At 38.8% G+C, this 13119-nt stretch overlaps 1 protein-coding gene across 1 annotated transcript in view; it reads left to right on the top strand.

Annotated features, from left to right (window-relative positions):
• The window catches only part of PHKB (phosphorylase kinase regulatory subunit beta), a 198370-nt gene extending 191622 nt beyond the window's left edge, over positions 1 to 6748 (top strand). Inside the window, 5 exon segments of the mRNA XM_005289835.4 lie at positions 1445 to 1574; positions 1999 to 2106; positions 3332 to 3472; positions 5666 to 5713; positions 5715 to 6748. Coding sequence (XP_005289892.2) covers positions 1445 to 1574; positions 1999 to 2106; positions 3332 to 3472; positions 5666 to 5713; positions 5715 to 5807 — 520 coding nt within the window. The 3' untranslated portion in view covers positions 5808 to 6748.
• The last annotated feature ends 6371 nt before the right edge of the window (positions 6749 to 13119 follow it).

Raw genomic sequence — 13119 nt, 5'->3', positions numbered from 1 at the left:
TGCTAGGAAAGAATTTTTTTTCAGTTAAATAAAAGTATTATAAACTAACTGTGAAATATTGCTACCATAGACTGTAATTTTGTAGACTGAATTTACTCATTACAACCATTCCATTATTACCACTTCTCACAGTTTTGTTGCTAGTCTTGCAATATTTGTCTTTTTTAAAGCCCCAGCTCTGGGGGTCATGTTTCTTTGTAAGAATCTCACCTTTCTTCTTAAAAAACTTAAGTTTGTAGTCCTTTATAATTGCAAAGAAAAGTTTGAAGATATGATCCACCCAAAGCTCAAAAACTGGATGACAAACAATCCAAAATTTATTATCCTTTAAAATCTAATGATTAAGCTGATCTCATGATTTTTCAATGCTCGTGGTTGGCAATACTGCACTACATTAGTCTACTAAACCCTTTTTATTAAATTAACAATAGAATCAACTTCATAAATGTAGGTTTCTTAATTTCTTTAAAATTACAAATGCTGTAAAGCACTGAACATTTGGGATGAAGTACCAACAAAATTTCAGTTTACCAACTTCAATTTTTTTTTTTATTTAAATTACAACATGCAAAAATGTCTCTTCCGCTTAGTACATTTTTTGCACTGTTATTTGGAATTGCAGGATTTTAATATGGAAGCTGTACTAGCACCGTAAATTGTACACCTCTACCCCGATATAACGCTGTCCTCAGGAGCCAAAAAAATCTTACCATGTTATAGGTGAAACCGCATTATATTGAACTTGCTTTGATCTGACGGAGTGTGCAGCCCCGCCTCCCCCCCCCACCCCCCCCGGAGCGCTGCTTTACCACATTATATCCGAATTCATGTTATATCAGGTCGCGTTATAGCGGGGTAGAGGTGTATTACATACAGTAGAGGGGATAATAAAGGAAATATTTATACTGTAGTAGTACTAGCATGGATCATGGTTTCTTCTTTATGCAAGGTATAAACATTTTGGTGCCATACACATGTGCCTGACAAATTATATCTCAGGTAAATTAAATGGCAAATTTGCTTTCCCTAAACATATATATGTTTTCTTATAGATGTTCTGTCAAATTCTTCCCTAGTGCCTGGTAACTCCATTGACTTTGGTGGAGTTACAGCAGAGTTTAATTTGGCCTATGTCCTGTCCTGTGTTCTAAGTTAAATCAATTTAAGTGTTAAATTTTTAGACCAGTTAATAAGCCACCATCCCACATTTGAGTATAACGCTCCAGCTTCTAAATCATCTTGCTTTTGTTCTCTTTAGGTTCTATTTTTATTTCCATATGAAATATTTATCAGGAAATGCAACATATACTGTGTGTGCATCATTGATGGATATTTACTGTTGTTGCTTACCCTAATGGCTTAATTAATCCACAAAGAAAGCTTTGTTTTGAATCCGAAACAGATTGGTTTTTCAAGCCCTTCAGTCATTTTGTTTTGTTCACAGATGTTGGCTTAACAGACGTCAAATAGATGGTTCTCTGAATCGAACTCCCCATGGTTTCTATGACAGGGTGTGGCAAATCTTGGAGAGAACCCCCAATGGTGTAATAGTAGCAGAAAAATATTTACCACAGGTAAAAAAGAAAATATTTAGAGAGTTGCACATTGGTTTTTAAACTACTGAATGCATTGCCATTGTATTTTTCTTCTCTTTTCATGAAATATGTGCTACAGATAACAAAGGATTCCAGGTGTAAAATAACATATTGGACATATGGTGCTGGAAGAAGCTTTGAGTTTACTATTTGCTTGTAACTGCAGTGAAAATATTTTAATATTCTGAAGGGCAAAAAAATCTCAGACAAGACTCCTAACAGAATGCTGTTATCGTTGACTAGAAATTTGCTTCCCCTTTGATCCAACGGAACCCAGATTGTTAATGTTGGATAAATAATCCACCACAAATAATCCAACCAGTTCTATTAGAAATTTTTTTTATTGGAATCAAATGGTTAAAATACATGCAGCATTTTATTATTTGTATTGTTTCTTTTTCAGCAGCCAACACTATCTGATATGACTATGTACGAGATGAATTTTTCCCTTCTGGTTGAAGACATGTTGCAAAATATTGACCAGCCCGAATACAGACAGATTATTGTAGAGGTCAGTACCATATGATTAAGAGAAGTTTTCTATACATGACTTGTTTGTAACAATTTTGAGAAAGAGTAACTGAACCCCATAGAGAATTGAATTAACAGGACTGGTTTAAAATCACAGATAAGCACTTGCAGATCCAAACTACTATGGCAGTTTTTAGGACACTGTCTCCACAGATTTTTGTGTTTTATATTAAGCAGTTTCACATTAATGTATTTGGATAACACATTTCAGGATGTTGGGGTCCCCACACTGCACCAAACAAAGCAAACAGTAGCCATAGAGTTAATAATACTGGGCCAGACTTTCAAACAAAAAGATAATTCCAAAATAGCACTGTATGCCGCCCCCAGCTTAAGCCATGGGATCCTTTCTTCAAAGCCCGACTGTTCTAAACACCAGTTCCACCTGCCAAATGACAACTCCTCCCTCCCATCTCTGTTGGGCAATCCAAAGAGCCACACTTGCCCCACTGAATCAACAGTATTTAACCACCAGCTCCCTCCAGTGTTAAAACACATGCTAACCAAACAAAGTGAGGCAATAGAGTCCTGCCATCCTGTTATGCACCTTCCCCCCAGAACCAGTCCCTGGGCTGTCTGAGCAAACTAGGGGTCAGTTTTCCCTTCAATAGCTGCCTAGTATTTCTTGCCTGCGACTATGAATCTGTCCCTGGATATTCCCTGGCACTTAAGAGTTCCAAACTATTTTGATCATGCCCAACAACTACTGGTATGTTGAGTACAATATCTCAACCTGCAGCTGAAAGATATGGCCTAGAGTCCCCAAGGACACAAGTGATCAAAATGCAATCCACCACCAACTGCTAGTCACACTCTTAAGGCCTGCAAGCCAGTCATGCAAGTCAGTTATTCCCATTTTAAATGCTGTTCCAGCTGCAAGGAATTCGGTATCCTTGGACTTAAATTTGTTCTTTGTTGCTTATATAGATTGCATTGGTAGTACATCTAGATTTTAGTTGTTTAATGTGTCTCATATTTACAAATGCTTGCCCTTGCCTACAGCTAAGCCTTTGTTTATTCCCTAGTGTTGGTTATTTGTTCAGATTACTGTAATGATCTTTTGACTGTTCTACCTACTTCATCAATTTCAAACGTATATTTTACATAAAATTCTGCTTTTTCAATATATAGAAAATCAAAAATTACCTGTTTACACTGCCATAATGAAGATGTTTGTTTGTTCATTTGTTTTTTCCCTATTCTAGTTGTTAATGGTTGTATCTGTTATTTTGGAGAGAAACCCTGAGTTAGAGTTTCAGGATAAAGTGGATTTGGACAAACTGGTGAAAGAAGCATTTCATTATTTCCAGAAAGATGAGACCAGGCTAAAGGGAGTTGAAAAACAAGTGAGTAAAATATTCACTTCATGTAAAATTTACAGTTCTTCTCAATCAAAGACAAAATTTGGTAATTGTAAATGTGTGAGGTTGAAAATAAAACAGACATACATAACTCCCAAATGGAATCCATGAAATTTAATTCTATTGAAGTACTATGTTATATGACAGGTTAATGGATGGATCTTGTAGAGCCTGTAAAAGTGTCTTCATAGCAACAGAGACGGACATCTTAAATCTCTTTGAACTCAAAGTCCTTGAGGGCTAGACAACCAGCCCACAAAGGTGCTTGAAAGAAAGTGTATCCTACCTCACTGAATGCTAGAATGATTGTTTAGGTAAAGCTGGAATAACCTGAATATGCTTAGAAAAAGTTGGTGTCTTAAAATGAAATGTTTCCTCTTTGATAGGGGAGCAAGAAGGTAAGCGGTGGTGGTATCTAAATAGATGCAGGATATGATATTTAAAAACAGTCTGAAGTTAGGATCCTAAATCCATTCTGAGGCACCTAAATAAGTGCCCAGATATCCAGAAGTGCTGAGTACCCAGTAACTTCAGCTGACCTCAACAAGAACATTTTGGTGGTAACACAAACACAGTTTTGCATCTAAAGTGTTTACCCATTGTCATTAACATAAAATAAATTAGTGGTTTGAAACCAGAATGCATTACTTAGTAGACCCAGATGGGAAACTGTTTCTCCACCCATGAAAATTTTCAACATTTCAGAAATGTTCATGTTCCACAGCACGACCAACCTAAGATCTTTTGGAAACTTTCATGAAAAAAACATAAGAGACACCCACTCCAGCCTAGCTAATAGCCCAGTTGCTAGGCCATTCACTTGGGATGTGGGAGACCCAGGTTCAAGTCTGTGCACCTCCCACAGCCTGAGTGAGGGCCCTAGCCACGAGGCTGTTAGCTAGGCTAGGGTGTGGGTGTTTCTCTCAGACCAGAAATATGTTTAAGTAAAAAAGTTCCAGTGTAGATGAATCAGCATTTCCCAATGAGAAATCCTTCTGTCAAAAAATTCCTGACCAGCTCTACTTCTTAGTACTTCCCTGTTAATACTTCCCTATTAATAATTCTTCCAGCACAGAAAGCTTTACATGGAGTTAAGGTGCCTTGCATTCATTCCCCAAACATAAACTAAGAATACAAGAAATTCTTAGTTCGGGTTTTTTCACAAACTCTGGCCCTGATTCAGCAAGGTAATTATAATATTCCTAACTACCTTACTAAATCAAGACCTTTAAAAATCACTTCTTCTTTCATGTATAATATCAGACAATATCCTCACAAATAAGGCCTGGCTTACATTTAAAATTGAGGTTGACATAGCAAGAAAGATCAGGGGTAAAAATCCATACCCTTGAGTGCCATAGTTACACTGACTTAACCTCCAGTGTAGACATAGCCAGGTCAACAGAAGAAGGGTTCTGTCGACCTCGCTGCCATCACTCCGGGTGCTAGTGTTCCTAGAATGATGGAAAGACCCCTTCTGTTGCTGAAGGCTGCGTCTACACTAAGGGATGATGCAGGTGTAGCTACTGCGCTGTAGCTATGCTGCTATAGTCTCTGTAGTGTAAACATGGCCTAAGTATAAGTAAGAAGTCAAATTTTTCATATCATCCCTAACTGAGCTTTTAAAATGCCTGGACTCTTTTATGTGATGTGAGTCTAGGAAGAAAATATTTTTTTTCCTTATAAGATTAATGGAATAAGTCCCATACTTTAGCTGCATTTTTAAACACAACCTTAGTCATGGAGTTGAAACCAGCCCAACCATAATGTTTGAAGAGAGATTACCTAACTAATATGTTTTGCAAACAATGTGAAGAAACCGACCTGTCATTAGGAAATTAAGAGGGAAATTATGTGACCAGAATATGTAATATGTTCTTTCACAAAACTATGCCCAAATACAGTAGGCGCACTCTAAGATTTCTAAGAAAGTCTTTAAGCAATTGAACACATATATATTATACCTTTAGAAAAATCTTAGATTTTAACGTTCCTGTTTATGACACACTCATTGTTCAATGAGTTGTCACAAAAAGACTGACAATGTCAACAATGAGAATTGCACTTTTCACCTATAAAATGGTTTCAATTAATTTACTCTGTACCAATGGTTAATCTTGATTCTTATCAATCAACACTTGGATAGAAAAATACACTTTTTTGTTTTTGTTTTTATAGGATGACATGACTTCATTTTACAACACTCCCCCAGTGGGAAAAAGAGGGAGGAACATGCAGCTACTTGACTAAAGCTGTGATGAATTTATTGTTGGAAGGGGAAGTGAAGCCATGCAGTGATGATTCCTGTACCATTAGCTAAAGTTCAGAAAGAAATATAGGAACCATTGCTTATTTAGTGTAGTTTTGCATGTGATGTTTAATTCCTATTTTGAAGAGTAGTCATGGGCAGTACTATAAATCTTCACTGTGATAAGCAGAATTGCTTAGGGTAGTAAATGCCACAACTGATTATTTGGCAGTAAAAATAAATGTATTTAATCAAGAAAAAAATCTCAACAGCAATCAGCAATCTTCACCTAAATGTCAAAATAGTGTGCTGACTGAAAATTATGCATGAAGCATGACATACAGTTCATATTAAATGAGCCCAATGATATTTAAATAAAGTTGGCTGGGCCTGTATTTTTGGTTATGTAACTGTTTAAAAACAAATGATATACTTAGTTCAAAATTACACAAATAACTAACAGTTTATGCAAGATTTATTACCTCTTTCTTCCATTTGTACTGTAATTCATTACAAAATGTTTATTGTAAATGCTGAGTGAAATACAGCCAGAATTTTTAAAAAACAGAATACATTTGAACTAATGGTTAGCACACAAAATAGATTGACACTTAACGTAAAAGCTAGAGTGGTTTTGTATTTGGTCACCTTAGTCAAAGTGTAGGTAAAATAAAAACAATATTCTGCACAAAATATTTTCTTTACAATGCAATTTAGTTGGTTATAATCGTATGAGAATTGTTTAGGGTTTTAATGGCTTAGTTATAATGTGATTACACAGATTGAAGACTGCCAGAAAATGAATACAAAATATGTAGAATTGCTTTTTATATTTTAAATAAATGTCATTGCAGCTAGCCACATGTTCAAAAGTTTGTATGAGATTTATAAATTAACACTGGATACATTAGTTAATATGGGATGAAAATTTTTAAAAATGTATTTAATTGAAATTAATGTTGGGAAGATGACTGAAGAGAGACGTTCATTAAATATAAGCATTTGACAAGTTCTTTCCTGTATTGATGGTTTATTTGTCTCCTATGCTTGAAGATTAATATAGAATCTACAAATTCTAAATAACAAAGCTTGAATTATTTTGAAGAAGGTAGTTTCCACGTTCCTTTATAAAAGCTTGCATTTTCTATCAATCCCCTTTGAGTCTGATCCAGATCTCGTGGGAAGGACTCCCATTGGCTTTTATGGATATTGGATGAGGCCCGTTTGAACATATATCATCAAAACAGATGTTGTGACAGAATAAAATATGTTCAACTGATTGAGATTTGTGTATAGCGTTGGTAATCTAATAAATGGTGGTCCACTACAAGAATGTTTTACAATAAATTGATTTCTTTTCAATCTATATTAAATACATAGTAGTGAAATTGAGCCACAGATATATGGTGAACAGAATGTGAAAATGATGGAATGAAGATCGGCGCAGTTTAAGTACCTACCCAGAAATGAATTTAGGACTGGTGTTCTCTGATGATGGTCATGGGCCTACAGTAATCTACAGAGTTTTTCTTGGTGATCACAATTAAATACTTCTTGAACCACACAATGAGGCGATTGGTTGCTGAGTAGAGAAAGCAGCAAAGAGTCCTGTGGCACCTTATAGACTAACAGACGTATAGGAGCATGAGCTTTCATGGGTGAATACCCACATCTTCGGATGCATTTTTGCTGCTTTTACAGATCCAGACTAACACGGATACCCCTTTGATAACTTGAGTAGAGAAAGGATCCCTTTCTAAGTGGTCGACAGAATTAAAAACAAATTGGAAAACCTCTTGTTTTGAGGCTAATAGTAAGAGTTAAAAACAGGTGCCATTGGCCTTTTAGTTTCAAAATATTTATAAACACCTGCAAGAGAAGTTAAGTAAAATATTAACACATGTATCAGAACATTGCAAGACTTAAATCTGATTTAAAGCTTATGATCTCACAATGACTGAGTCAGTGAAGCTAAGTTTATTCTATATGCACCAGCTGTTACAAATCACTGAATGAACAACAGTTTGTTATATTACTTGTCCCTCATTATAAGTAATTTTTATTTCATCACTTTGTGGTGCTATCAGAGTCCAACAATGTTCCATTCAACTATCATAGTTTCTGATTAAAAGGTTGTTCTGAGCCACCAGGACACTGCTGAACAGTTGCATCGTTAGTGACACCAACTTGTATGGAGGCCTAATGTCAGAAATCACTTATCCAATTCCAGTTTGCAGTTTATTTAGTTTAGAATTTAAATCAAATATTAAGCTTTAAATAGCAAAGTTTTTCTTTTGCTTGTTACACTGCAGAGATGCTATTTTTGCTACTTGTTTGACCAGTTGGCCCCATTTTGACTGCTTCACTCATGATCCACTCTTTCAACACAATATTGCTAGCTATGATGAGTTTCAAGCTTGCCAATTTTAATCAGAATCTTTCAATTCAAGTGATATTTTTTTGCAGATGGCAAGAAATGCTTTTCCTCATGCAAACTCTTTGGATGACATTCTGTGAAAAAGGGTTCTGTTTTCCCTCATAACCTTCAAACCAACACAGTTCACACATTTTATAAAATTGTAATCAAAGTGATTTTTCATCTTCTACAAAGTAAGGATAAGTAACTGGGACTATAAAAGGCAAATACCAAAAACCAGCAAAGTCAGCACTCATTTAAGAAGCTCTCTCACATACTGGAAGAACCGTGCCATTAATCTTCTCTAATTCTTCTGAAATAGCAACAGAAAAGGAGTCTGCCATAAATGGCTTCTTGTTTTGGAGGGCTTCACCGTACTATAGATAGATTTGTAAGTACTGTGGCAATTGAACTGAGGTTTTAAAGATTGCACCACAGGCAACTGGAGAAGCAACTAATGGTGAAAAATCTTCTACTCTATTATATCTTTCAATGGGAAATGTTTTAATACTTTATAAAATGAACTGGACTGAAAGCCCCAAAGACTTAAATCCTCTATTTACCCACAAACCAGATAAGCAATCATCTGCTAGTTCAAACTTTCCTACATGATGGTGGTCAATGTACCTCAACCTTGACATGATGACCACCTCCAGTGATGAGATACTAGATCTATCACCATTGTCAGTCCTTCCCCCTCTGCTGAAAATACCAACAAGGGCTGCCAGTTGTGATGGTGTAATTTGGGATGTGGGCACTAACCAGCAGGAACCAGTTTGAGAATCTGTTACTCCTTATACAGACCAGTGAACAGCTGTTAATTAATAACTAATGACAGGCTAACCTCAAAATGTTTGGTAGTTTAGGGTCAATTGAGACAAGCCTAAAAAATACAGATTAGTCCCTCTATCCTTTCATGAACTACTTTGGTGTGAAAAACCAGCTCTCTTGTTCTTCTAATTTCAGATGAGTTGGAAACACCCCAAGAATAGATTCTTCTCATGTTCTTTTTGTGTTTCCATTTCCCCTTCCAGACAAAGACATACAAAATAATTTTACCAAATTTTTGTTTGTTTGTTTTTAGAGCTTCAAAGATTTGGATCATTTCAAACTTGAGCTGAAGGTTCAATTGGTTCTTACTTTATCCAAATTGCTTTGCTAGTCATAGTAATGAATTTCTTGATCACTAACTCACTGGGTCAGATTAGAAACCATAAATTAGAGATTAAAGGCTCAACATCCATTTTCCAACTCTTAAGCAACTAGTTCCTTCTCAAAGTCCTGTAAAATCTTAAGGCAGTCTCTTGCCCTTTTTTCATGCATGCAACTTTCATTAATATCAATGAGAGTTGCGGGCATAGATTGAGGGCATGATTATTCCCCTCATCTCTAATTACAGGGCATAGTTTTATCCTGTAAGAAATCACAATAAAAGGCCTCTCAGTGATTCAGAGCATCTTATGCTGCCAAAGATTTTTCAGGTTGAATCTTTCAGGTTGAATTTTTCAGTAAGGCAGCAGCAATCAAAGAAAGATACAAAGGTTCATCTACAGTCCAAGCATCTGAATCAGCTGCATACCACTAACTAGGGTTCTGGAGGAGGAAAGGTGTTCTTATTTAAACTGATGACCATTTAATCTGGTGACCAACTACAGAGTGGCCATTGGTCCCTACCCACTGTAGCCTATAGGATGGTTTGGCTTAAGAAATAAATAAAAGTTACGCTAACGTAGGCACAAAACCTAAGTGCAGAGGAGCATGGGGAAAAATGGTAACTAACCTTCCGTAACTGTTGTTCTTCAAGATGTTTTGCACATGTTCATTCCACTCCACATGTGAGCATGCCCCGAGCACAGTCGCCAGAAAACTTTCCCTCAGTGGTACCTGTTGGGGCGGCTTGAGTGCCCTCTAATGCTCATAGCACTGGTATAAAGGGCCCAGCCGACCCCATGCCCCCTCACTTCCTTCTTTCCGGAAGACTCCAATGCAGAGGGGTAGGAGGGCAGGTCGTGGAATGGACATGTGCAACACATCTCAAAGAACAGTTATGGAAGGTTAGTAACCATTTTTTCTTTGAGTAATTGCACATGTGCATTCCACACCAGGAGACTCCCAAGCAATTGTACAGATGGCAGGATCGGAGTTCATGGACACACGGACTGCAGGACAGTACGAACAAATCTGGCATCATATCTCAACTGCTGAGTGATGGCGTATGAGAAGAGAATGTGTGCTTCGATGAGCAGGTCGCTGCTTTACAAATGTCTTGAATAGGGATCTGTGATACAAATGCTGCTGAGGATGCTTGTGACCTTGTGGAATGAGCCATCAGGACAGCCGGAGGCAGAACCCCCACTTGATTGTAACAAGACCAAATGCATGATTTAGTCTAGGATAAGATTGTCTGCGAAAAAACCAAGAGAGCCTTCATCCTGTCCACTACCACAAGGAACAGTTGCAAAAGAATTGGACTTTTGGAATGGTTTAGTCCATTGTATGTGGAAAGCTAGGGCTCACCTAATGTTCAATGAGTGAATTTATTGCTCCTCCCTGCGTGTGGCTTTGGGTAAAAAACAGGAAGGTAGATTCCCTGATGGTTATTAAATTGGATACCACCTTTGGTAGGAAACTGGGGTGAGGACATAACTGCACCTTGTCTTTAAAGAAGACTGTGTAAGGAGGTGCTGATGTGAGAGCCCGAGCTCTGAGACCATCCTGGCCGAAGTGATGGCCACTAACAAAACCGCTTTCTAGGAGAGGTAAAATTAGGAGCATGTTGCCAATGGTTCAAATGGCAGTCCCATGAACTTTGATAAAACCAAATTCAGGTCCCAAGGCGGAATGGGCTCTCTTACTTGCAGATATAAGCTCTCTAGTCGATGGCTGCACAGGGAGTGCACATTCTGTTGTGTCAGGTTGCAAATAGGTCTATCTGAGAAGTTCCTTCACTGTTGGAAAACATCCTTTGCCACAGCTGGGCAGAGGGACCACTCATGGTGACTGGAGAAAGACCTGCTGAGGTGATCTGCCAGCTCATTTTGCACTCCCGGAAGGTACAAGGTCTCAAAATTGATCAAGTGGACTATGCAAAATTCCCACAGTTGAATCTCTTCCTGACAAAGATAGGAAGAGTGAGCTACTCCCTGCCTGTTGAGATAAAACATGGCAATAGTGTTGTCCATAAGAACAAATAAATGTCTGCCTGTAACATGCAGCAGGAAAGCCTGACAAACCATAGACTCATAGACTTTAAGGTCAGAAGGGACCATTATGATAATCTAGTCTGACCTCCCGCATGATGCAGGCCACAAAAGCTGACCCACCCACTTCTGGAATAATTCTCTCCCTTGACTCAGCTGTTAAAGTCCCCAAATCGTGATTTAAAGACTTCAAGTCGCAGAGAATCCTCCAGCAAGCGACCCCTGCCCATCAAGCAAGTTGCTCTGAGTTTTCTGACATTGATGTAGAGAGAGAGTTCCTCTGAGTTCTGAGGGGACCCAGGTGGGGCTCATCAACCTAGCTCATCTGAGGGGACCCAGGTGGGGCTCATCAACCTGAGACCAGAGTCATTGATGGTTGAGGCCATATGAAGGAACCCCTGCACAAACATTGAGTGAGTACACCCACCAAATGAGAGAGACAAGGACCAGAGGAGGCACTGTGAGTACAGATGGTGGCAATTTGGTGAATAGACTGAAGCCAGCCACGTCTGAAGAGGCCTGTGATGCAGCCTTGCATGCTTCACTAAATATGTGCATGAAACTATGTGTCCTAAAAGCCTCAGACAAGTTCTGACTGTTGTTATTGGATGCCCCTTGAGATGTGTTATTAGGGACATGACCGTCTGAAACCGACCTCTGGGAGGTAGGCTCTGGCTTGAGTGGAGTTGAACATCACTCCAATAAACTCTATCCTCTGTACTGGAGTAAGAGTACCTTTATTAGAAGGCATAGGGCTGTGAATGTCGACTGGAGGAGCCGAATGTTGGATGTTACCTGAGCCCTGGACTGGCCCTTCAGTAGCCAGTCGTCTAGATAAAGGTAGACCTGCACCACTAGTCTTCTCAGGAATGCTGCCACTATCACCATATATTTTGTAAACACCCCCAGGGTTGCGGACAGGCCGAACGGGAGCATCACAAATTAGTAGTGTGCATGCTTCACTATGAATCTGAGGAACTTCCTGTAATGGTATATTGATATGTGGAAATAAGCGTCTCCCTTAAATCAAGGGCAGTGTACCAGGGTCCACGGAAGGGATAATGGATACCAGGGTGACCATGCAGAACTTTATTTTCTTGAGATAGCTGTTGAGGTGGTGCAGGTCTAGAATCAGTCTGAGACCTTCTTTGGCTTTTCGGATTAGGAAATAATAGGAGTAGAACCCCTTCCCTCTTAAATTCTGTGGAACCTCTTCCACAGCTCCCACCTGCAGGAGATTGAACCTCCTGGGCCAGACATTTTTTGTGAGAGGTGTCCCTGAAGAGGGACAGGGAAGGAGGATGGGAAGAAAGAACAGAGAGAAACTAAGGGGTATATCCCATTTCCACCATGCTCAACACCCAACAGTCCATGGTGATGCATGGAGGAAGTGGGAGAAGTAGTTTGAAAACAAGGAGGAAATAAGGTCTGGCATCATGGGAACTGGTATGGTGTCCTTGAATGGCTTGTTAAAAGGTCTGCTTAGAGCCCCCTGGCTGTCTTAGTGAGGCAAGCATTGATGGCAAGGTATAAGGGGATGGAGGTCTGCGCCTAAACCCTTTGTTTCTTTTTCTCTGTAGATCCTGATGGACAGCTGGGGCATAGAACTGAACGGGCTTTTGGGGCCTGTAGTGTTTCCTTGATGTCACTGGTGTGTACAAACCAAGGGACTTAAGGGTCACCCTAGAGTCTTTTAACCCATGAAGCTTTACATCAGTCCATTCTGAGAAGAGCAAAGCTCCTTCAAAGTGTAGGTCCTGAATGGTTT

This window comes from Chrysemys picta, chromosome 14 (genome assembly GCF_011386835.1).
Source record: "Chrysemys picta bellii isolate R12L10 chromosome 14, ASM1138683v2, whole genome shotgun sequence".
In the NCBI taxonomy this organism is placed as follows: Eukaryota; Metazoa; Chordata; order Testudines; family Emydidae; genus Chrysemys; species Chrysemys picta.
The sequence above is the reverse complement of the archived record's forward strand: the minus strand, read 5'-3'. Positions and strand labels throughout refer to the sequence as shown.